At 38.4% G+C, this 23,795-nt stretch overlaps 1 protein-coding gene across 1 annotated transcript; it reads right to left on the bottom strand.

Annotated features, from left to right (window-relative positions):
• Positions 1 to 1,654: 1,654 nt before the first annotated feature.
• AADAT (aminoadipate aminotransferase) lies at positions 1,655 to 23,504 on the bottom strand. Its single transcript, XM_054576054.1, has 13 exons — positions 23,116 to 23,504; positions 22,355 to 22,523; positions 21,282 to 21,414; positions 17,657 to 17,731; positions 13,153 to 13,362; positions 11,237 to 11,302; positions 9,884 to 9,966; positions 9,344 to 9,440; positions 8,045 to 8,106; positions 7,738 to 7,802; positions 6,302 to 6,408; positions 3,226 to 3,327; positions 1,655 to 2,252 (listed from the first exon to the last, which is right to left on the bottom strand). Exons 1-13 carry the CDS (start codon positions 23,180 to 23,182, stop codon positions 2,211 to 2,213), a joined length of 1,278 nt encoding a protein of 425 aa, XP_054432029.1. The 5' UTR covers positions 23,183 to 23,504; the 3' UTR covers positions 1,655 to 2,210.
• Positions 23,505 to 23,795: the final 291 nt, after the last annotated feature.

Here is a 23,795-nt window from a genome sequence, read left to right as displayed (position 1 = left end):
AGGCGCTAGGAATACAACACAAGGAAGAGAGCCCCTCTCCAGAAGTCTTTTTGGGGAACCTCCAGGCTGGAGAAGTCTTGGGAGACTTCGGCTCACCCGGCCCCCTTGACCTTCAGTTGCAGATAATGAAAACTACTCTAGCTGGTGTAAGTGAAAAGAATTTATTATGTATTCTCTGGTTTCCAAAATTGTTGGAATGGCTGGAAAAGTAGGAGGAGATTCCAGGGACAATTTCTAGCCCCAGAATTTCATTCCTGCAGAAGCAGAAACCACCGAGAAGCTGCTTGCTGTAAAATCAGGCTGCTGTAGCTACTCCAGCAAACAGAGGCCTTGCGTCCTGCCTGGATCCCCTTTTAACTCAGTTCTGTATGTAGGAACTTAGATCATCCCTGGAACTGGACCTGCAAGGGCATCTGCAGATGTAGCATTTCACTTTTACAGTGCTCAAAGACACAAGGAGACCAGAGTTGGTGCTAACTGAGGCAGTCCACAGGATCTCATACATTGTTAAATAACGTACACATTTTAATGTGTCTCTATACTGCCCAATGGCTTTTTTAAAAGGTTGGGGAAATTTATAGTGGCAATGACAACAAGTGAGGCTCCGGTTTTCTAGAGCTTTAAAGTGTCAGGAAACGGAATCTCCATGGACAAAAATGGATATTGAGTAACAAGGGGCAGCCTGTGTCCTCTGCCTTTCTTTACTGTTTCACTTGAAATAAACAGATTCCTATACACTGTGGTTCCAGGCAACCTCCTACTTGAAAGCTGAGGATTATAAATCAACTATCTATCCTACGTTGGTGACTTACAAACAAAACAAGGCACTCATTTATATAATACAGGCTAAGCAACTTCGGTTATTGCTGAAAACTCCTGAAAAAGCAAGTAGAAGGCTTAGTTTACTTTCATTACTCTCTCTAATTTACACTTCCCTCTCTTCTCAGGTTCTCCCTCTCCCCTCTTCTCAGCTCTGTGTCTTTACTCTCCTAAAGAGCTACCAGTTGCCTTAGAGAAACTGGATTTGGGCTTTGAGCCAGCTGATTTGAACTATGAGGTGAGGTTTTGTTCAAAAACTTTAACTGCTGGAAGATGTAACATCTCATCCAGATGCTGGGAGAATAATCACTATGATACAGATGTTGATATACACAAAGGATGGTATAAATGACAATGACATATTTCCTAATTCCTTAAAGGAACTTATAACTTTACAATTACTAGATCTTAGAACAATGTAAATTTTTTTACACAGCAGTAAAAAATGAATACAGGGTATTTATGATACGCTACCATAATGAGATCCTATTTTATGGCACATGTTACATGAATATGCATAGAAAAATATCTAAAATGATGAATGATAAATGCTGACAGCAATTATCTTGGGGGGGGTGAGACAGTAAGTGGCTGCTTTTACTTTATTCCTTGTATTTCCTGGATTGTTTGAAAATTTAAAACTATGCATACATTAGTAATCAGATGGGAAAAAGAAACCTCTTAAAAGGTGAGAAATAAAATCATCAAAGTAGTATATCATAAATACCTTAAAGGAGTGTAGTAGATTAAAATTAACATAACTAATAAGAATGTATTTTTGTATGTTGTGTACTATTATGAAAAAGCACTGCAGTAAATTTTTCTAACTCCCAATCTCTTCTTCTTACTTAGAATGAATAGGTCTGATGCCTTTAGGTATGTTTAATTTCAGAATTTTATTTTAAATGGATTTTTATAGCATAACATACCATCTGTGGTACTCTTACTGAAATCATTTATGATGGTCAAATTCTAACAATTTTTGCAATAAGTTTTCATTAAACTTTACTAAAAAGAAAAAAATTACATTGTATACCATTTTGGACTTATTTTCTTAAATTTTCAAAATAATTTACTATAAATGTTAATTTCAAAGGAAATTTATGGGAAATTACAAAGCAACTACAAAATTCTTTACAATAAAATTCACAATTAAAATAACTTTTTGCAGGTTGAAAATTTATCAAAAGGTATAAGTGGATTATAAATATGTTTTGGCAATCTGGTTGATTTAAGGGTGCCTTAAAAGTTGTCTAGTTGAATTACTAGAGCTATGACATGTTTGATGCAATCCATTCTGTAAGACTAACACCAATGATTATTTCTTGCTGTTAAAACACAGAAACAATTTATCTACGAAACCCATCAGTACTACAAAGAGTTTGATGTCTTCATAAAGATTCTCTTATAAGTTCGGCTAATCTCTGGAAGGCCTAAAATAGAAAATAGATAAGAATTAATGAAATCTGGATGTTACTTAGCAAAAGTTTGTCAGAACTTTAAAAATTCAAACAAAGAATGCCCATCTAGGGCCGAGATAAGGCGGTGAAAAACCAAGTTCAACGTCAGCTTTATCGTGGTCGGTCGCCGCCAGTGTCCGCCAGTGTCACGGCCTGTGCAGGTACCGGCCTGTTAGACGCCAGGGGTTTTCTGTCGCTGTTCATGTAGCCCCTAAGGTTGTGGCTCTCCTTGTTCGCCATACCACATTTCATTTTTTCATATACTCTCTCACCTGTGTATATGCATTCTATATAGTTTCAGTTGTCCAACTCTATTATATAAAAATGAAAAACAACTTATGTAAAGCATATTTAGTGACATAAGAAAACAAGTAAATAAAGAACCCACAAAGAACCAGTCCACCTGCAAATATAAGTATGAATTCATCTTAAAATTAATGGCACCGTTCAATTGATGGGTCTTCTCTTTGGATCCCCGGACACACAGTTCTTAGGAACTCATTTCTTTGTTTCTTGTTATTTTGGTTAAAGCTAGACTTTGTGATTAATTTGAGAATATTATTATTCTCTTTGACTGGCTGATATTTTTGTCCTCAATGAAAGAGACTGCTGGCTTCAATTTGTACTTCTGGCTTATGTTAATCCTAGAAAGGAAGGAGAGTTTCTTCACAGCATACTGGCAATCAATGAATGCTGTTCAGTTGGCCTGAAAACTATTTGTGAAAACAATAAAATTAAACTCCAATTCAGTCTCTTCACTTGTATATAGAAGTCTAGCAACAAAGTTAAATATGTCTTTTAATAGTAGTTCATGACTTTTCAACTAATACTTGTTTTTCAGAAACCCAAGAAGACATTAAAGCATACTGTAATTCACAAAATAAATTCATGAACCAAGAAATAAAATTGATATTTAATGTTACTCTGAAGAAAATACTGTACTTACGATATCCATTTGTTCTGGAGAAGCCAACGAGAAGGATGCTCTAAAGTAAGGGCTAGGAGCTGATTTATCAACGTAGAAAGCACTTCCAGGAACCATTAGTATCTAAAAGAGTTTATGGAAAATAAGTGACATCCCCTTAAAAAAACCGAAAGAAAATATAGGTAAATCATATCTCAGAATGGGGAAGGACTTTTAAAAATTAAAGGCAATTAATCAAATCACAAGAAAAAAATTACATACAAATTCCATATATCATACAATAAACAAAACTAAAAGCAGAGAAATTGGAAAAAATGTTTACAATAAGTATGGCAAATGCAACATCTTCTCCACATATAAAGAATTTACAGAAACTGAGAGGAAAAACATCAGAATTCTAGCTTTAATGAGCAAAGGGAAGCTTACAAAAGAAATAAAAATGGTAAATGTGTAACCTAACCAGAAAAGTAATGTAAGTTCAAACAATGAGATACCATTCTTATGTTATCAAATTTGGAAATGACTTTTAGACTGGGTTCTGAAAGACAGGTAGGAGTTGGCCAAGCAAAAAGTAGGGGAAGTAGGAGAAGTGTATTTTAGGGAGAAGATACAGAGTGTAAAAGCCCTGAGATGGGAAGAAAATTATCCCCCTCAAAGAACTGAAGAAAGGTAAAAATGTAATACATAAGGTGAAGGAATAACATCAAGACGCAGTGGTGAGAACCACTGTCACTCTTAATGAGCATCCTGGCAGAGGGCTCACTGTTGCGCGTGCATGTCCTCTGCTTCCTGGACGTAGACAAACATTCGATTCCCCAGCCTCGGCCTAATGCTGTGTGGGCATACGACTGCCTCCTAGCCAATGGATGTGAAGTCACGTGTGCCACTTCGAGGCCTGACCCATGAAATGCTTCCTCTGTGGGATCCACCATGCTCTTTCCATTTTGTAGCCAGGTGGACTCTGTGTGTTGAAGGCTGAAGAACAAGGGATGGAAGGAACCGGGGTCTCTGAATCATTGTGTGGAGCACAGCTGCCTGCAGATCACCCATGTGAAAATTTCATGTGAGTTGGAATAAACTTTCGTTGTGTTAAAGGCTTCAAGATTGTTATGTAGTACGATCATGACATTCAAAAGCAGTAACGGCTTGCTGTTACATGGTATAAATCTGGGCACCGTCTGCTAAAGTAAGATGAGTAGGGAGTGAAAGCATTTGGAGCACTCTGGGGAAAAGGTTTCAAGGCAGAAGATGGGTTTTTGTGTCCTTAATAACAATAAAGTGAAAAAAAAATATATTTCTCCCAGTATAGCAGAGAAGTTTTGGGATGTGCTAGAAGCAATTTGCTCTAAGAGAAGGAGGGAGTGGTAAAAATGTCTGCAAGATAACTAAAGTCTGGGCTAAGGCGGTGGTGATAAAGTTGATTATTTAGAAAAAAGTAAAGGTGCATGCAGCAGGATATATGGAAAAAATGAAGAGGACTGCAAAAAACTACAGTAAAATGTGAAATCGATATCCTTAGCACCTAGCTCAGAGATACATACAAATAGCCACTTACCAAATGTTCTCGAAGATAATGGCATTGATAGAAAAGCAAAGAAAATATAAGATTGATTTGTTATACTAAAATGTATTTCTTTGAAATAGAACAGCTAAGTACTTATTAAGTACCTACTGTGTGCTGTTACCAGGATTAGAAGACTTCATAGAGCGTGTGTTCTGCCCTCCAGTGAGACACTTAGAGAGCATAAAGGAGCTTCCCGAGAAGCCGAGCTAGCCCTGGAGTCCAGCCGGTCACCGGGCCTAACCCTTAGCCTGCTTCATCTCTTATGTACTAGCAGGCTACTCACCAACATCAGCACAATCTGTTCTTTTGTACAGTCTATTCCATTGCTTCAAGACAAAATTAATACTAGAAATAGATCTTAGTTTTTGCAGAAGACTGACAAACATGTTAAGGGAATTAGTTAATGGAGAAAGGGTGATTTATTTGGTAAATTGGAAAGCTATACAGAAAAATATTTGGATTTCTGAGCTTAATCAATGCCCCTGAATGAAATCTAAGTAGATTTATTATTTAAATACACAAGGAGGAAACAAACAAACAAACAAACACAGAATAAATCCTCATGGGCTAATTTGAAGTGAAAAAAGCAGAACAGAAACTTTTCTGTGTAATTTTAACCATAGAAAATAATTGCACAATCAAAATACCAGCTATATATACAAGCTCTTCCAGGAAATATACCACCAATGGTCATAAAATCTGGGTGGTGAAATTATGGGCTATTTAAAAATTTTTCATTACACTTGTATTTTCTAAGTTTTCTACCATGATACGCTTTACTTTCATAATTGGGGGGAAATACCCTCTATTTTAACCGCTAATGGCTAATACCCATTGAGCATTTACTAGTCTAACTGGGTCATACATATTAACACAATTATCATAGCAACCTTGTAAGGGAGGAAGTCTCATTATTGCTAATTTACAGGTAAAACTCAGGGAGGGTGACTTACCCAAAGCCACACCCAGTAAACGGGGAGCTGGAATTCGAACCCAAGGAATGTGGCTCCAGAGACTGTGCTCTTAGCTACTGAACCAATCAGTAGCTGAAATTAATGACTGTATTCTCATTAATTTAGACCAAAATAATAATTATGGATCCCCAAAATGTATTATGATTTTAATAATGAGATAACATATCTGATATTAAAACATGAGTTAGGGTGGTGGACAATGATAAACATTTCTCTCCATTTTTTATTGTATTAATCCTCATTGGAGGACATTTTTTCATTGGTTCTAGAGAGAAGGGAATGAGAAGAGGAAGGGAGAGAGAGAAACAGGGGTGCAAGAGCGAAGCACTGATTGGTTGCTCTCGTTCTCGTAGGGACCAGGGATTGCCTGCACCTGGACCAAGGACTGCAGGCTCCCTCGGCTGCAAACCTGCAACCTAGGCGTGGGCATGAACTGGGAACTGAACCCACAACATTTCAGTTACTGGTTGGCGCTCCAAGAGCCACACTGGCCAGGGCTCCATTTTTATTTAAGTAAGAAATCATGTTAAAGAAAAAACATAGCTCTCTCCCTTTTTACCTCTTTCTTAATGGCTTTTTCTTCAATCAGTTTTTTTGCATCATGAATGCCCTTAATTTTAATCCATACAAACATTCCAGCAGTAGGAGCATGCCACTCTGCCAACCCTACAAATAAAAGAAGTGAATAAATATCTCCTGAAGCTATTTTTGATGTTACATATATCACTTAATGACAGAATTGCAGGACCTGTAAACTAGTATTTTCCATAAAAATTCCCTCGGTGATAGCATTTTTTAAAAATATAATTTTATGAGTCCTGAAAATTGATGTCCTGAGTTTTATTTCAAAAAGCAAGTGAGAGGAGGGGAAGGGAGGGAGGGAGACACAATGTATGCGTATTTACAATTTTGGTCAGCCAAAGGTTGGTGCAAGAAATCTCCTGTGTGTGCCTACTTTATGTAGTTAGAACCATACCTAAGCCAAATACGAATCTTTGGTTTTAGAAGAGGATTCAACTTTTCTGGATTCTTCCGGTGTTTCAATAAATCCTATCATTTATGTAATGGTGTAGAAGTCCAATGGATTAAAGTTTTTATCAGAATGTAATCAATTATGAAAAGAAATTATTAAAATCAGGAATTCCAGGTGCATTCATAGGCATTATATTTCATTGATTATTAGGATAGAAAAATCAAGAAGGATATTTATTTCAAATTTAATTATTTTTTTTAAAAAAAAGTTGCTGCTGATTAAAACCTTTTCTTCAACTCTATTGAACAAAATGGTAGAGTAGTACTCTTTATCAAAATCATAATTCTATTTTTTACGAAGACTTCATAGGAAACAAGGTATTAAGGAATTAAGGAATTGTTATTTTTTCTTACTACTATTTATACCAAAGACATTTTTAATGATATAATTAAAGCCATGTAATTCATTTCACTTTCTTAATCTTTAATAGAAAATTAAATATAAACCATCCTTTAATCAAATTAGCAATAGATAGTATTCGACAGATAAATGAGGTTAGTGATTAAAAGGCAAATCATTTGTAATGAGAAATCTCCTATAGACTGTACTGTTTTGTCTTTGTATCATCTAGTTAGAAAAGGGGTATGCCATTTGTTTCACAATTCCTCTTGTATTTAGAGGAAAAGTTTGAAATAACTCTAAAAACTTTTGAGTATAGATGTTATTTAACTTGAAGTAACTTACTTCTGGTTGATTATTAGACTAATTGGTTTTTTTGTTTGTTTGTTTTTTTAAACCACAGATCCTTTGCAGTGGACAGGTAAAACAGAGATAGGTAGAAATGGGCCAGAATTTGCAGACTGTTACTTCTGAGGCTATTTCTAGGGTCATCTTTTCTTGACGAGAATACTCCTGGACTCGTTTCTTGTCCCCCTGGGTTATTAACAACACTATGCAGTGTTTATCACTCACGCATCTCAGTGCTACTGTTTATCACAGGATGGGATATATGTTCCACTCACCAGTTAGCCACTTATCTGCAGCTACCAATAATGCATCCTTCTGCCTCCTGTAGTAATCAGTAACCCTAGAAGGAAACAATGAAATGGATGTGTTTAATCCATTTACTGCAGAAGCTAAGAGGCTCTATGAGAATGTTTTCTATCTTGATTAAAATGGATGCTCGATAAGGGAATAGAGCATATTTATTTGACTTTGTGGTAAACTTTTTACTATTATGTTTTTCTCTTTATTGTGGAATAATTAAAAATTGAAAATTATAAAGCAAAGTCCATTTCTATGTAAACAATGGGACCTAAAATATAATACCTGTCTATGTGGGCCAGGAAGCCCTCCTCTCCCCACTGGTGAAGAAGCTGCGACACTATCAGCTGAAAGAGATAAGATGGTAACAAATGTCATGGTTTACCCTCCAGAATGTGTTTTTTGCCAATCACTCTTGATTACACATAAACCACCGTAAGAAACTATAACACGCTGAACCAAGCTTTGCATAGTTGGTGATTTAGAATAAGTGTTAATTAATAACAATGACAATAATAAAAATGACAAATATTTACATAGTACTTGCTATGTGCCAGAAACTATTGTAATATATTAATATATTGTAGCTAATTTAATCTTGTAATAATCTTATTAGGCAGGTTATTATTTCTATTTTACTGATGAGAAAACTGAGGAACAAGGGTTAGATTAACGTTCTCGAGGGCACACAGCTAGTCCCAGCGTTTGGAGTCCTGCCAGACTGCCCAGCACCGGGTCTGTGCCGTTCATAACCACACCGCACCCCCTCAATACAGAAATAGAGAGTAGTTTTAATATATGAGATTCTGTAACACCAATTTGGATATTTGGATATTTTTCTATTTAAAATGGAAGTTCTAGATGTTGTAAATGGATAGTGAATTTTTGTTGATAACAGATAAAAAAAAAAAAAGGAAAGGACAATGTCCTCAACTTCATAAAGCACTTTATGGAATGTAAAATATCAAACAAATATCCTATTCCACATAAACATTTCTGTGCATTTTGAGTTCTTAGGTAGCAATTCTATTCTTAAGATCTAATTCTCAAGATTACATTAGGGATGGATCCAGTAATTCCTCAAAGCTTGTGAGAAAATGTATACGTCCTCCAAAATTAACTTTATTTTAGTTACAATACACACCACCCACTGTTTGTAGGAAGGTGAGTGTGTGTTTGGTGAAGATGATGAGTCCCTAGGCAGGCTTGCCATCTTGTTCTCATTATAGGTTTTAAGACAAAGAAGCTCAAGTTCCATTACTTCATCAAGCTCGGTTCCATTATGTTCAGTTCAGCAGTTGTTGTGGGTTCCTGGGCTAGACGCTAGGGATGCCAGATGAATAAGACAGCCTGATTCTCAGGTTTAGTCTATGCTACAAAATAACACCAGGTTAATTCAACTTTCATTTGTCTGATAGGGTAAGCATGCACAGTGTCAGGTTTTTAAATTCAGTGTATATTGGAACTAGAGATTCAATACCAGTGATTTCCCTCCCGGCCACCTTAAATCAATCTTACTTGCCAACATCTATTTTCTATTCTTATCTAATTAATTTTTTTTTCTATTTCCTAAATTGTCCTTACCTGTGTAAAAGTGCTGGTGTGCAATGTTGAGACTTGTGTGTGTAAAACAATTCTCTCTATCAAGGGTTTTGGACCAGTTATAAACCCTATTCTCAACCTACACAAAAAAAGAGAAAAGCACAATAGCACTCCTGTGTAAGCAACGGTCCGTCTCTCCTGACGTCACTAGGAAGAGAGTTGCGACCTGGGGCAAATAGACCTAGACAATTAAAACATTCTAATAAAGATAACTTCTACTTATTTACCAAATTTAAATTTAAGTGTACATTTAAAACAAGAATTCCTACATGTGCTCTTTTATCTATGAAACCAAAAATCTGATCTGTTCCTCTACATTTCTATATTAATGTCCAGGTTCCTTTGATGATGGGAGATGACAGAGAGAAAAGGCCCATATTCAAATTAGTAATTTAACTGGTATTTTAAGGCAAGTAGGATACAGGCATCTTAAATGAGAAGAATTGCTTGGACTAAAAGATACTGAGGCACAGTTTCTGTCTCTTTTAGGTCTAGCCTTGAGTTAGAGACACAGGGCCTTACCCAGCAGACAGGATTTTGGAGAAAGAGTCAGCTCTGATGACGCGTCCATCAATGTCCATGGAAAGAAATGATGGTGCCCAGGGCTTGGAGTGGAAAAAATAAATACTATTGGTTTGAGAACTCGGTTAGTGACTGTGTAGTTACCTCCCATAGAGACCGGAAAGGGCATAGATTTGAATAACAGTAGCACAACCATCTTTCCCATTACCGGTATCTCAACCCTTTAAAATGGAATAAAAACAGAGATGCTGTTCTTCTATTAGTACATGCCTGTCTTCATGACTTTTGTGCCATTACAAACAAGGGTTTACTCATTTTCTCCAGATGCCATTATTATGAATTTAGGCCCTCCTTGCCCCAAGCGTTGAAATCCAAGATGAGCAGACTGAGAGAAAGGATTCAAGAAAACTGAGGTTGGATAAGATATAAGCAAAGAGGACCAGCAGCATTCAGGATTGTTAACAGAGAGAGTGCTGCCTCACAGAATGAAGAAGATAAAAATGAGACTAAAGGTGAGACATTCAGTCAACATGAACTACTGACTTCAGTATTTACTTAACAAGTAGATGCAGACAAGGAAGGGGGCCATGGCCATGCTGAGAGGGAATACATACAGAAAAATCAAGAGTTTTCCTTTTCTGTAGATTTAAGGAAGGAACCGAATCCAACTACATGTTCTCAGCAGCCCTGAGAGCAAATAAAGCATTTGATTTTGAAAACCCAGGCATTGGGAGCATGCCTCACTCCTAGTGCACATTAGGAAAAAGTGACTGTGAGAAGTGGTACCCGTCCAGGAGTCTAAAGCCCCTTGCTCTGCAGGTGCGATCCAGCACCTTCATGGCAGGGGTGGGAACTGTGTGTCCTGCTGCCAGGAACGCCTTATGTCCACAGGGACATCTCTCATTGAGCACAGCCCTTCTCCTCTTTCAGCCTGAAGACAGCTTCCAAATCCTCTCCAGACGTCATCCCAGTCAGCCGCTACCAAGAGACTGTAGCTGACACCCAAGAAGAAACCCACTTCAGATCCCTGGTACCCTAAGGAACTACACACTAGGAACTGGAGCTTAAGACCATTAGCCCTGACTTTCTCTTTTCTTCAGATGTGTGGTACAGAAAGCCAGCTACTATTTTTAAGGTAAGTAATTTCTAGAAAGAGCTGTAATACCAGAAATGAAAAGTACTAAATTCTGTAATAAAACTAAAAGACTAAAAGTTGAAGTGGTAGCAGATTAACAATCATTTATTTAATTCCAAGGTAAAAGTGGATTAGCAGCCAGGCTCAAATCAAATGCAGGGCAAGAACTTGCAACAATTTATCTTCTAACTGTGAAATAAATTCACATGATCACTTACCTTGCTGAACTGGAGAAAATAGTAGGGATCATCTTCTATTATGAGGAAATCATATTTTCTTGCAAGCTAAAAAGGTTAAAGTAGTCCATTTATTTATTAAGAGCTATATAAAGTTAAAAGCATTTGGAATTATACTTTGTACTCATTCATTCAAAAAGCTATTGAGGGGCTTATTGGCTAATGAAGATAAAGAGATGAGGCTGTGAAGGCTCTTGTTCTCATGGAACTTACATTCTAGTGGGAACGAGAATACACATAAGCCATTGGATAATGAGCAGAAAAAATATTAGATAGGGGACTTAAGAGCTGGGCAAAATGTTAAACAGGGTGCTGTCTGAGAAAAAGAAACAGAGTAGCTCTTTTGGGTTGAATCACTGGGAAGCCCTTTCTTACAAGGTATCAAAGATCTCAGAATGACAGGAGAGAGCCAGTTGTGCAAATATCAGGGAAGAAGCTTCTAGACTGAGGGATGAGCGTAGAGCAGAGGCCCTCAGGTGAGACACAAGCACTGCGTGTGTGAGGGTTACAGAGAAGCCCAGAGTGAGTGCTGCAGGCGGGCTGCCACAACAACGATAAGAGCCTCTGCCAGGCAGGTACAAAATTTCGGATTTCACTTTAACTGCAAGTGGAAGCCACCGGAGGACTGGAAGCAGGAGGACCGTGAGACTGGCTTTACATTTATGTTCATCATGGACCTGGGTGGCTGCTGTGTGAAGAATAGCTGGACATCAAGAGCGGGGGGCAGCGGGGGTCTGATGAAGGGACGTCCTTGCAGACCAGGGAGGGAAGGAGGCGGTGTCCAAAAAGACGGTGATAGTAGTGGTTGGGGGGAAATGGACGGATTTGGATAAATTTGTTGGTAAATCCACAGAATGGATTGGAAGCGGGAGGCCGAGGGAGGGAAAGAGTGGAATAAAAGGTGATTGATCAGCCTGGCACGATGTATGGAGATGAAGAATGTAAGCGGTTGTGGATGAGAGGTCTGGGGTGTGACTGGCCAAAATCAGAAGTTCTGCGTGGCCACGTCAGGGTTGAAATGCCTGTCAGGCGTTTACGTTGGATGTTGGAGATGGACGTTGGGTAGAGAAGTCTGGAGTTCAGGCAATCCCATTACAGAATGCAGTCCACAGCCACAGAGCTGGGTAAGGGTGTCTAGGGAGTGTGTGAATCAGGGAAATTCAGGACGGAGTCAGGAGTATGTGAAAAATAAGAATCAGACAATATTTTGATTATATACATATTGTATAAAAGGAACTTTGGAATCTTATGATTCCACTGCAATGATTAAATTCTATATTATTTTAACAAGGGCTTGCTACTTATTTTGAAAAACTGTAGTGAAAGGCTAGGGATCACAGCTGGGTACATAAAAAAGACTTTACAAAAAGCATATTTCTCTTATTTTTCAAAGATTTCTGAATAGCTCCATATTTGTTTGATACTTTAAAAAAATGTTTATGGTGAAAAGCTTAAGCATCATTGTCAGGTACCTAAAATAGACTTAACAAAAGGAATATGCCTCTCATTTTCAAAGAATTTCTTTGTAAGCTGAAATGACAAAGAGTAAGAAAGAGAAGAGACAAGTTGAAAGTACAAATACAAAATAATGAAAATTAAACTTGGTGGTCAAATATTAAATGACCTCATAAAACTTAACATCAGACCAAGGATGCTATTTCTTTTTATGAAAATATCAATTAAAGGGAAAGAGAAACCTCATAGTTAACAAAGGATGTAGTCATTTCTTGTGTTTAAATTTATTGGGACCCTTGGCATAGATGGCTTCCTCTTATGAAAGTTTATCTTCCTTGAAAACAAGAAGATAATAAGAAAGGGAACTTACATAGTACTCTTCTAAAAAGTCAACAACAAACCAAGAACATAGCCAGCCACATTAACACTGTCTTTTAAAATACCTCATAGATTTCCTTCTTGCGGCTACTTGCTAATGAGTTTCCAGTAGGGTTGTTGCCATTTGGGACGGTATAGAGAAATTTAGGGGTGTTTTTCTTGGGGTCCTTTGAATCTTCTGGTTTCCATTGGGAAAGTATTTCTTTGAGGGACTCTGGAATAATCCCATGTTCATCGCTGGAAACATTAATAATGTTACAGCCGAGTGGCTGTAGCTGTGGAGCACATAGGAAAAAAGAAAGCCGAAGATTCATACCTGATTACAAAACGTGTCATTGATTCTTACACTGAGAACGTTACCCTTGATTCCCTTAAACATATAACCAGCACTCAGGTCTACCTCCAGAGGGTTTGGCTTGTATATTAATCCTGTTGGTGCCCTGGGGCAGATTCCATTATCATCCAAAAATATCCCATCAGTTTCCAGAGGAAGGATTACGCTTCCTTGCTCCAGTGTGCCAGGCTTCACTCTGTGTCTTGCTCTGGCCAATAAACTGAGAGAAGGGGTGCATGTTCTTTCCAAGAAGAAGCTTTAAAATCCAGCTTGCTCTTCCCTATTTCTCTTTTTCGTCTCTGCTCTAAGACTCGCACTGTCCCAGAAAGAGACTGCTTCTGTCAGCTTGGGGCTTGGGGTGAAAATGACAGGAAACACAGCTACAGTTGCCTTGCAGTAGACGTGTAGTGTGGGGGAGAAAAAAGCCTTTGTAGCTGACAGCCACGGAGATACAGGGGTCACTTGCTGTACAGCACAACCCAGCCTCTTCTGATCGAATTATTATCATAAGTGTAATTAGAAATGGTTCATAAAGTAGGTATTTATTCATACATTTTTTTTTGACAGAGTAATTCTATAAAGTATCTGTTATGCTAATATATAAAATAGTTACAGGTGACTATAAATAATAGTTATAGAGGTGACATTCAAAAATATTTAAAAAGTAGTGTAGCAATGGGTACATCAGATACACCCGCAGGCTGGAAGGGGGTCCTGGAGGCTCCCTGCCGTGTCAGCATCAGTTCTGTGTCATGGGACGTTTCGGGCGGTCTTGGGAGGGAGGCCAGGAAAACCAGGGTGTGCCGGGGCACCGAGGGGGCTCAGGGCAGCAGCTTACCAAGGAGTGTGGATTCAATGTTTTACCAACTGCTAAAGCTGAACTGGAAAGTAGTGGCCTTGCTTACAGACATGGTTTTATAAAAATACTGTGGGATCTTATTCTTGGATGAAAACACATACTAAAAAAATCAGAAATTAAAAAATTTAAGGAATAGCAGTAATTGAATGAGGTTCTCAGAAAAAAAAAATTTCAAAGGATAAGCAAACATTTTCTTTAGCAGTCCAGTGTAGAATTATTCACTAAGTGGGGATAATCCAGACCCTACTTATGACAAGTTTAAATGGTCTTTGATGGAAGGAGCTTAGAGTTTGGGTGGTGAGCACACCATACAATATACAGATGGTGTATTATAGAATTTTACACTCGAAACTTGAGTAGTGAGTTATTAACCAGTATCACCCAAATAAATTTAATAAAAAATAAAATGTCTTACTATGAACAAAACAAATTTATATTGGGCCACAAAATAAACACATCTTACTTATTAGCATATTTCCTCATGGCTTGGCACACAGTTTCCGTCTGGGTATGTAGAATGTTTTCTGTGTGTGCATGCATGCTGTTCATGTAGACACAAATTTTATATTTATAGGCACTATGTAATCTTAAGTTCCTATAAACTCTTAGGAGTTTAGGGAAATAATAATGTGTCAAATCATTAGGATAAAGCAATTGTTTTACTTAATTTTTTTTAACTGTGGTAAAGTCTATATAAAAAAAATTGGCCATTTAAAAGTGTATAATTCAATGGCATTAATTACATGTCGATGTGTGTACCCATCATCACCATCAACTTCCAGAAACTTTTCATGCCCCCAGAGGGAAGAAACTCTGTACTCATTAAGCAGTAATTCCCCACCGCTCCCTCCCCCAGACGCTGGTTATGTCTATTCTACCTCTGCCTCTATGAATTTACCTATTTTAGGTATTTCATACAATATTTGTCTTTTGTGCCTGGCTTCCTTCAGGTGGCATGTTTTCAAGGTTTATCCGTGTTATAGCATGTATCAGAACTTTGTTCCTTTTATAGCTGAATAATATTCTTTGTACATATATGCTACATTTTGTTTATTTATTCACCTGTTTATGTATACTTGGGCTGCTCCCGCCTTTTGGCTATTGTGAATAATGGTGCAGTGAACGTGTGTGTTTCTGTTTGAGTCCCAGTTTTCATTTGTTTTTGGATGTACACCAGGAGTGGAATTGGTGAATCAAACATGGTAATTCTGTGTTTAAAATTTTGAGGAACTGAAAAATTGTTTTCCACAGTAGCTGTACCATTGTACATTTCCACTAACAATGTACAAGAGTTCCAATAGCTCCACATATTCACCAATAATTGCTATGTCTCATTTAAAAAAAAAAGCCATCCTAGTATGTGTGAGTAGTGTCTCCCTGTAGTTTTGATTTTCATTTCTCTGATGACTAATGATGTTGAGTATCTTTTCATGTGCTTATTGGCCATTTGTATATCTTCTTTGGAGAAATGTCTATTCAAGTCTTTGTCTATTTTTAAATTTGCGTGTTTGTCTTTTGTTGTTGAGTGATGGGTCTTTATATATTCTGGATATTAAGGCCTTATCAGATATATGATTTGCAAATATTTTCTCCTATTCTTTAGGCTGTCTTTTTACTTTATTCATAAGGTCCTTTGATGCTTAAGAGTTTTAATTTTTTAATGAAGTCCAATGATCTATTTATATTTGTTGTTGTTCCTTGTATTTTTACTGTCATAATCAAGAATTTAGTGCAAAATGCAAGGTCAGGATTTGCCCTTATGTTTTCTTTTATCGGTTTATAGTTTTAGCTCTTACATTTAAGTCTTTGATTCATTTTGAGTTAAAATTTTATATCATGTGACGTAAGGGTCCATTTTCTTTCTTTTTCATGTGGAAATCCAGTTTTCCCATCACAATTTGTTGAAGAGACTGTTCTTTTCCTATTGAATGGTTTTGGCACCCTTGTCAAAATCACCTGGCCACAGATGTATGGGTTTACTTCTGGACTCTCAAGTCTATTTCATTGGAATAACTGTTTTTTAATTATCTTTTCAGATTGTTCTTTGGAAAAAAATTTTTTTAATATCCATTTTTTCTCTCCTTAGGAATGTTGAGAAATATAATTTTCATCAACACTAGCTAATTGCTTTATATATTGATTTTTAAGAAAGTTTTTAAAATTTTTATTTATTTATTTTTTAGAAACATGGGAAGGGAGGGAGAAAGACAGGGAGAGAAACATTTCTGTGAGACAGAAATATTGATCAGTTGCCTCTCACATGCACCCCAACCGGGGACTGAAACTGCAACCCATGCAAATACCTTGACTGGGAATTGAACCAGAGACCTTTTGCTTTGCAGTATAACTCTCAACTAACTGAGCCACATGAGTCAGGGCTATATATTGATTTTTATAAAGATCATTTTAAATTTGAATAAAAAGAAAATCAATGAAATTAGAATCAATAGAGCATAAAGGTCATCTCATTCAACTCCCCTACTTTAGGCTGGAATTAATTTTGCAATATTTGTATTAGGTGGCAATCAAGAGCACCTGCAGTGATGGGCAGTGCTTTACCTTCTTAAGGAGCAGTCAGGCAAGACTGATGGTTAGGAAGTTGTTATATTGAGTTGAAATTGTTTCCCTATAGTTTCTAGCCTTTGGTTCCAAGTCGTTCAAGCTAAGGACACGCACAAACAAATCTAATTCTCCTGTCACATGCTAACTTTTATGTGTTTGAAGACAGTTCTCATATTCATTGAGTCTTCCGTTTTTTGTGGAAAATAATCACAGTATCTAAAGTCATTCATGATATAGTATGATTTTCAGCTTCCTATTCACTCTGATTACTCTTATTCGACTGCTCCAGCTTGAATACATACCTACCCTAAAGTATTGTGCCCCAAACAAACCTAATTCTCAATGGTATGTTCTGACCAATACACAGCAGAGCCAGATGGTCAGTTTCCTCTTTCTGGTTATTATAGTCCCATTAATTTAACACTGGAGTGGACAGTCCTAATTATACCCTATTAGATTACAGTTAAATTAAATTGACATCGAACATGATTATAATTAGGCATATGATAATTACAGATGGCAATGAAAAAATAAATTTTTGTAAATTGTCACATTTCAAGTGAAATCTTAAGGAAACTGGACATGATTTTGTACAACCTAATTTTAGCACCTATTCATTTAAATTTGGTAGCAAGAAATGTACAAAGTAAAGGGTATATTTAACATAGCTTTCACATATCATTTAAGATTCTCCTGTTTACAGATGAGAGATGCTATTTTAGTTTTCAGAGGACAGATAACTCTAGAGGTATAATTGGTTTCTTCTTATTTATTATAAGGAAGAGAGTTGCCTTTTATAGAAATGTATACTCACAGCTGCAAGTGTTCCTGAATAAATAGGTTCATTTAAGAGGATGTTATCTCCACGATTAATGATCATTTCAAATACCTAACAAAAGAAGCATAGGTTAGCTTGGATAGTATTGTTTCCATTCTTAAAACCCCACAATCCCCTCCGCCTCCTGCTTTTAGTTTTAGCTCACTAGGATTATAGATTATGAGTTGGCAAATATTCTGTAAACTGTTTGATAGCACGTATTCTATGGGCCATAGTGTCTCCATTTCAACTACTTATCTCTGCCTCTGTAGTGAGAACCATAAACAGTACAGGGGTAGGCAAAAGTAGATTTACAGTTGTGAGTACGTAAAAGTTTATCCCTTTATTATTATTATTATTATAATCATAACCTACATGTCTTTTTTCCATACAACTATAAACCTGATTTTGCCCATCCCAGTATGTAAACCAGTGAGTGTGGCTGAATTCTGATAAAACTCTATTTACAAAATGAGATGAAGGCTGGATTTGCCTCTCAAGGCATACTTAGCCAACCTCAGGGTTACATGAAAAGTAACATAACTGGTTTGGCTCCCAAAATTCATTTTATCCTTTTATTTCTTCTTTGAGAATGTATTAAATATCTGCTATAAGCCAGTCCTGTAGAAGGCAAGTGGTGAATATAATCACCAGTTTTTACCCTCATGGAGGTACTAGTCCACCAGGAAAGCTAGACAGTAATTAAACTATTACTCAAATAAATGTATATTTAAAACCAGTGATGAACGCTAGTAAGTATAGATGCACAATATTATAAGAGCTCATCATAAAAGGACTTGGGCATTCAGGAAACTTAGGGCATTCAGAGATTTCTCTTAGGAAGCAATGAGATGGGGGAGTGTTGACAATAGGTACATTTTGAGAAACTGAAAGGATTCTGTGGCTTGGATCGGTGTGTAAAGAGGAGAGTGGGGAGAGAGCAGACAAAAGCGCGCTGCAACCACACCATGCAGCACTGGGCCAAGTGAGGCCAGTGAGGGTTTTAAGTAGAGCGTGGGGAGGGGGCATCACATGGTCAGATACGCATTTTGAGAAGATCATTTCGACTGTATACTGAAAAAATTAAAGATGAATGGGAATACGTGTGGAAAGTCTGGGCGGTTTTTACGATTATTCGGGACAGATATGTGTGGTCTGAACTAGGACAGTGATGGAGTTGGACAGGAGAGCTGAGAGGTACTTAGGAACTCAAAACCCATAAAAGATAATCATGGTCTATAGGAGCATGAGGACGAGGAGGTATCGAGAGTGACTCCTGGGTTTTTGGCCATGGAACTCGATGGCTGGTGCGAGTGGTGCCATTCACTGAAAGGCAGACCCAAAAGGTTGTCGCTCTCTGAGGCAGAAGATGCCAAGTGTTTTGAACTGCTTTCAAAATTTCTTGTGATGATGTCAGGTGGACAGATGGACAAATGGACGCAGAAGGAGCCTGGAAGCTACCAGTTTGTGACCGATCGCATGGGTGTGAACGGAGGCGCCCTGGGAGAGTGTACAGATTCAGGGGAGCAGAGGCTCAAGGCCTGAGCCTGAGGAGCTCCAATACATGCCGGCCGAGTAGAGGGGCACTGCCTCGGGAGCGGGGAGGGTAGGCTGGAGGGGGGCCGCCCAGGGCGCCAGACAGGGCAGCGTTTCAGAAAGGATGGGGGAAGTCAGCAGTGTTAAAGGATCTTTAGAGGTCAAGTAAGCCAAGGCTCGACAAATCTTAGGAGAGTTTGCGGACAACAGGATGTCTACTGACATCAGTGAACCAGGCAATAGATCTTTCCGGCCTAATCAAATGGATCTATTAGTGACAAAATCTTCCATAAGTCACAGAATAATACTTTCTTTTCTTTTCTTAAAAAGATTTTATTTACTTATTTTGAGAGAGATGGAAAGGGATGGAGAAAGAGAGGGAGTGAAATGTCTGTGTGAGAGAGAAACATTGATTGGATTGATTGGTTGCCTCTGACACACACCCTGACTGGGAACTGAACCCAGACCTATGCTCTGACCTGCAGTCTAACCAGTGACCTTTCGCTTTGTGAGATGACACCCAACCAACTGAGCCACATCCATCAAGGCAAGTCATCCTCTCTTGCCTTGTGTTTTTTCACAATCTCCAGTTCAAGCCTTTCCTTCCCATCTTTTTAACAACCTACATCTCTTGACAAACAGTAAGGCTGCTATTGATTGAGATAGAAGATTTAACTTTCGTTTACTGATTTGGCCTCGGATGTTCCCTCGACATTTTCCTTATGAGCTTCAGCATTTTAGGACAAACAGTATTGATCCAGGCTTTATATGATATCTAGGACCAAATTACTTGGGTGGCATGTGCACTGCCAATAGATCAAAAGAAAACTTAGTTACATACATTTTACATGTCAGTTAGGGGACATGAGAATGTCAAATATCCTAAATGAGGAGGAGGGCTGTTTATTATCTGGCAGCGCTTTTTAACAGCTATAGAAACACAGGAGCCTAAAATAACATCTATCCTGGAGAACAAAGTGAAGAGGTATTAAACCAGATTCCCACAAAGGGCTCTGTAATGAGCATACCTATGAGTGAGTTATTGATATATTTGGCCATCTATGCTATCTTTCTTTTTTGATATGACTGATGTTGTAACAGATAAAGAGGAAACTGTCTTGAACATCTTTCTGAAAAAAAAAAAATTCACAGTATACCTTCCTAAGAAAAGAATTTCATGGATGAGAACTCTTATATTAGTTGATGGGATTAAAGATATTTCCCTTCAAGCAAAAACTCTAACAGTAGCTAATCCTTTTATTTTTCCTAATTAAATTAAAAAAATGGAAGAAAAATTATCAAGATTCTTATTCCTTCAATTATTCTGTAATAATTTAACTAAAATTCATTAAAGTTAACCAGATTACAGCTTTAACATTTGCATTTAAAAAAGAAGAAAAAGGAAGCTACTCTGGTTTAAGATAAATAAGAGTCATATTTTAATCTAGATGTAAAGACTGAAGACAGGGAATCTTTACCCAGGACTAATTCATCATGAAAGAGAAGAGAAAAAAAACAGACGAGACTGAGTACCACAGGAAGAGTCTCTTTTGGTGGTTACATCTGTGAAGTTCCTGGAACCCGGGAGGGAGGGATGGAAGGAGGGAGAGAGAGTGGGTGAGAGAGAACTCAGAGAAAAGACAAGATACAAGCAGTAGTGAGCAGGTGATTACATAAGTAGAAAGACAAAGGAATCACATCACTTAAAGAGTATCAGGATATGCCTTCTAAAAAACTTATATTGAAATTTCATAACTAAAACCACATAAAACAAAATGTAACCTGAATCTTTGAGTCAGAGAGAATTAAGCAGTGCTCTCTAAAGCTTCTGGGAGGAGCTGAGTGCTCCTTTAATGGGAATCCTATTTGAATGACTCATAACCCTGGGTCACTGACTACAGGATCTGTGTGTGTAAGGAAAATCAGGTTGGTGAATGTCTTTAAGTTCTCTGTTTATTATTCTAGGTAAAGACAAGAAAGACTATTAGTAATTCACAAAACATGATTCTCTTTGTCAGTGAGAGATGAATGTATTTATGAACATATTTGATTTTTAATGTGGGGTACCCTTTCCCTTCAGCCTTACCTTACAAAGACCATCTTGGCTGCCAGTTGTGACACATATATCCATTTGTCCTTGGCTGGGTGGATAATGGAGGGTGGGAGGATTATGCAGTTTTATTTGTAACTGTTTTAGCCAGGACAACAGCTCTGGGATTCTAAAGCATAAAATATATTTTCAAATTTATAGTCATAAAAATCATAATAATAGACAGGAATTAAATGGTAGCTATATGATACTTTATACATTCAATATCAAAATCCTCAAACACCTTTTGCCAATATTAACATCCCTATTACAAGAAAAGACAACAGACTTAGAGATTAACAAATTCACATAAAGTCAATCAGCATAAAGATGTAGATATTTGAATCTACATCTTTCTTATTCAAAAAACCTACAGTCTTCATTTTACTATGGGGTACTCACTTAAGAATCAATTCTTTGTTCTCTTTAGGAAAATTTCATAAGCTACCTAGAAGTTCAAGCCCTTAAAGTTCTTTGTATCATGGAAGGAAAAGCCTATGTATATATTACATATAATTTATGTATATATAACCTGTATTATATTTCAATATAGTTTTCCATCACAGAACAGAGAAAGCTTTAATAAAGTATAATTTATAGGCAATATAATTATCCTTTATCATTAGAAGATCAGCTAAGGAAAATCTTAATGTAGGTGGTCTAGCCTGCCTTTAAGAATTAAAGACATTTGAACTGAAAGCGACATGCTTGCATAGCTAGGAAGGGAGGCTAATTCTTAGGAAATTGCCCCGGGACTTAAAATGCTGCTTTCTGGGTCATCCTTTTTCTCCTGTCTCCTAACCTGCTTCTTCACCCAGCGATCGTCTCATTTTTTTCAGTCTCAGCTCAATATAGTACTTTCTTCCAGAAGCTTTCAGACACCCCCAGTCATGTAAGGATGAGAAGTCCCTGAGGAGTGTGAGGTTTAAGCATTCAATATCCTGTTGCTCTTAATTCTTTGAAAACTCTTCCCCAAACCTTCCTAACTGTGGAATACCCATTAAAAAAAAATAAAAAGACAAGCCACTTATCAGCGGCCTTTACAATAACTGTTCATGCAAATGAGTTACCCAGAAGATTGAGAATACTGAAGTGCTTTCTTCATTATCTCGCCATCAAATTGGATGATCTTTCCATTTTCTGTGGTGATAACAGCAGTCTTAAAAGGAAACAAGTTCGGATTTGGTGATCCAGCAGCCAAGGAGATGACTGATTTAGGCGCCGTGGCCAGCAAGTCAGCTACAATAAATAAGGAAGAGAAGTGACACTTGCACTGACGATTTCCCTAAAGAGCAATCAATTACTCAGTATGTTGCGTTGCGGTCAATACAACTGTCAAGTGATAGGATGCTAATCTAGATAAACATAAAATAACTTTGCCTGGATCTACCTCACTGGTGGAGGAACTAAGGAATGGAGGTGTCCAACTAAGAAGGCAGAGTGACCAGGAAGATAAGCAAAGGGCCACAATAACAGAAAACCCTGCTCCACGTAGCCTCAGCCTGCTTGACAAGCCACACCACTCACTCAGCATAGTCTGCACCAGGTATCTCACCCCTTCTTAGGTTCTGGGAAGAGCCTTCCTATACAGCACACCCTGTCTCTTCCAAGGCTGTGTCCTGCGACAGCTAGTTCTATATTGTTGCTCTTTTCCCGCCTTCGGTTCCAGCCCAAGGGTATGTCTGCATACACGGACTGGCTCTCAGTGAACTTTCACAGTTGAATGAACGATTGCAACCAAGGGGTGACTGCAGGCACCACCCACAGAGATCTGCGAAGATCCCCCCCTCCACCCCCATCCCAGGAGGAGGGACACTGCCCCAGCACTCACTCAAGACTCGGATGGGAGAAGACCTTCTTGCTTGGCTCGTCGCGGTAAGGAACCGTGCGTAATTCATGTCTCTGATACCGTAGCACCAAGCACCTTCTTCAGTAATTGAAGTTTAGCACAACCAAAGACCCACGTCTAGGACTGCCTCTTTAATCTCTCTCGAAACTTCACCTTAGTTGACTCCCACCCTCCTTCCTCTTCCCCCTCCCCCTCTCCCCGATGAGTCTGGTTTCTCGAGTGCAGTGCCGGGAAAGCGCCGCCAAAACTCCTGGGCTCGAGGCAACGTGGCGAGCCTGGGTCCTGAACGACCCAGGGCGGGTGGCAAAACAATCCAAGTCTACCCGCAGAGGGACCGTTCCCCCCCACTCTCGCGCCCGAAAAGCTCCGGTCGGCGCGGGGGCGGAGGCGTGTTTGCCTGGCCACACCCCCTCCCGCCCCACGCCGCAGCCTATAGCTGGCGGGCCCTGCGCGCCGCCCAGTCCTGGTAATCGCCGCCTGCGCGAGCACCGGGTGGCCGGGGCGCGGCGCGGGGGAACTGCAGATCCGAGCCAGTGCCTGAATCAATTCAAAGCGGGTACGGCTCTTGACCTGGCAGCTGGGAATCGCCACAAGGAAGTGTCCCTCTAGGCATATACTTGGAGTCGGAGATCTTGCCGGGAGGTGTTGGGGGGTAGTAGCGG

Source organism: Pteronotus mesoamericanus, unplaced genomic scaffold, assembly GCF_021234165.1.
Source record: "Pteronotus mesoamericanus isolate MK-2021 breed Mesoamerican mustached bat unplaced genomic scaffold, CSHL_Meso_final contig_32, whole genome shotgun sequence".
Classification (NCBI taxonomy): domain Eukaryota; kingdom Metazoa; phylum Chordata; class Mammalia; order Chiroptera; family Mormoopidae; genus Pteronotus; species Pteronotus mesoamericanus.
The sequence above is the reverse complement of the archived record's forward strand: the minus strand, read 5'-3'. Positions and strand labels throughout refer to the sequence as shown.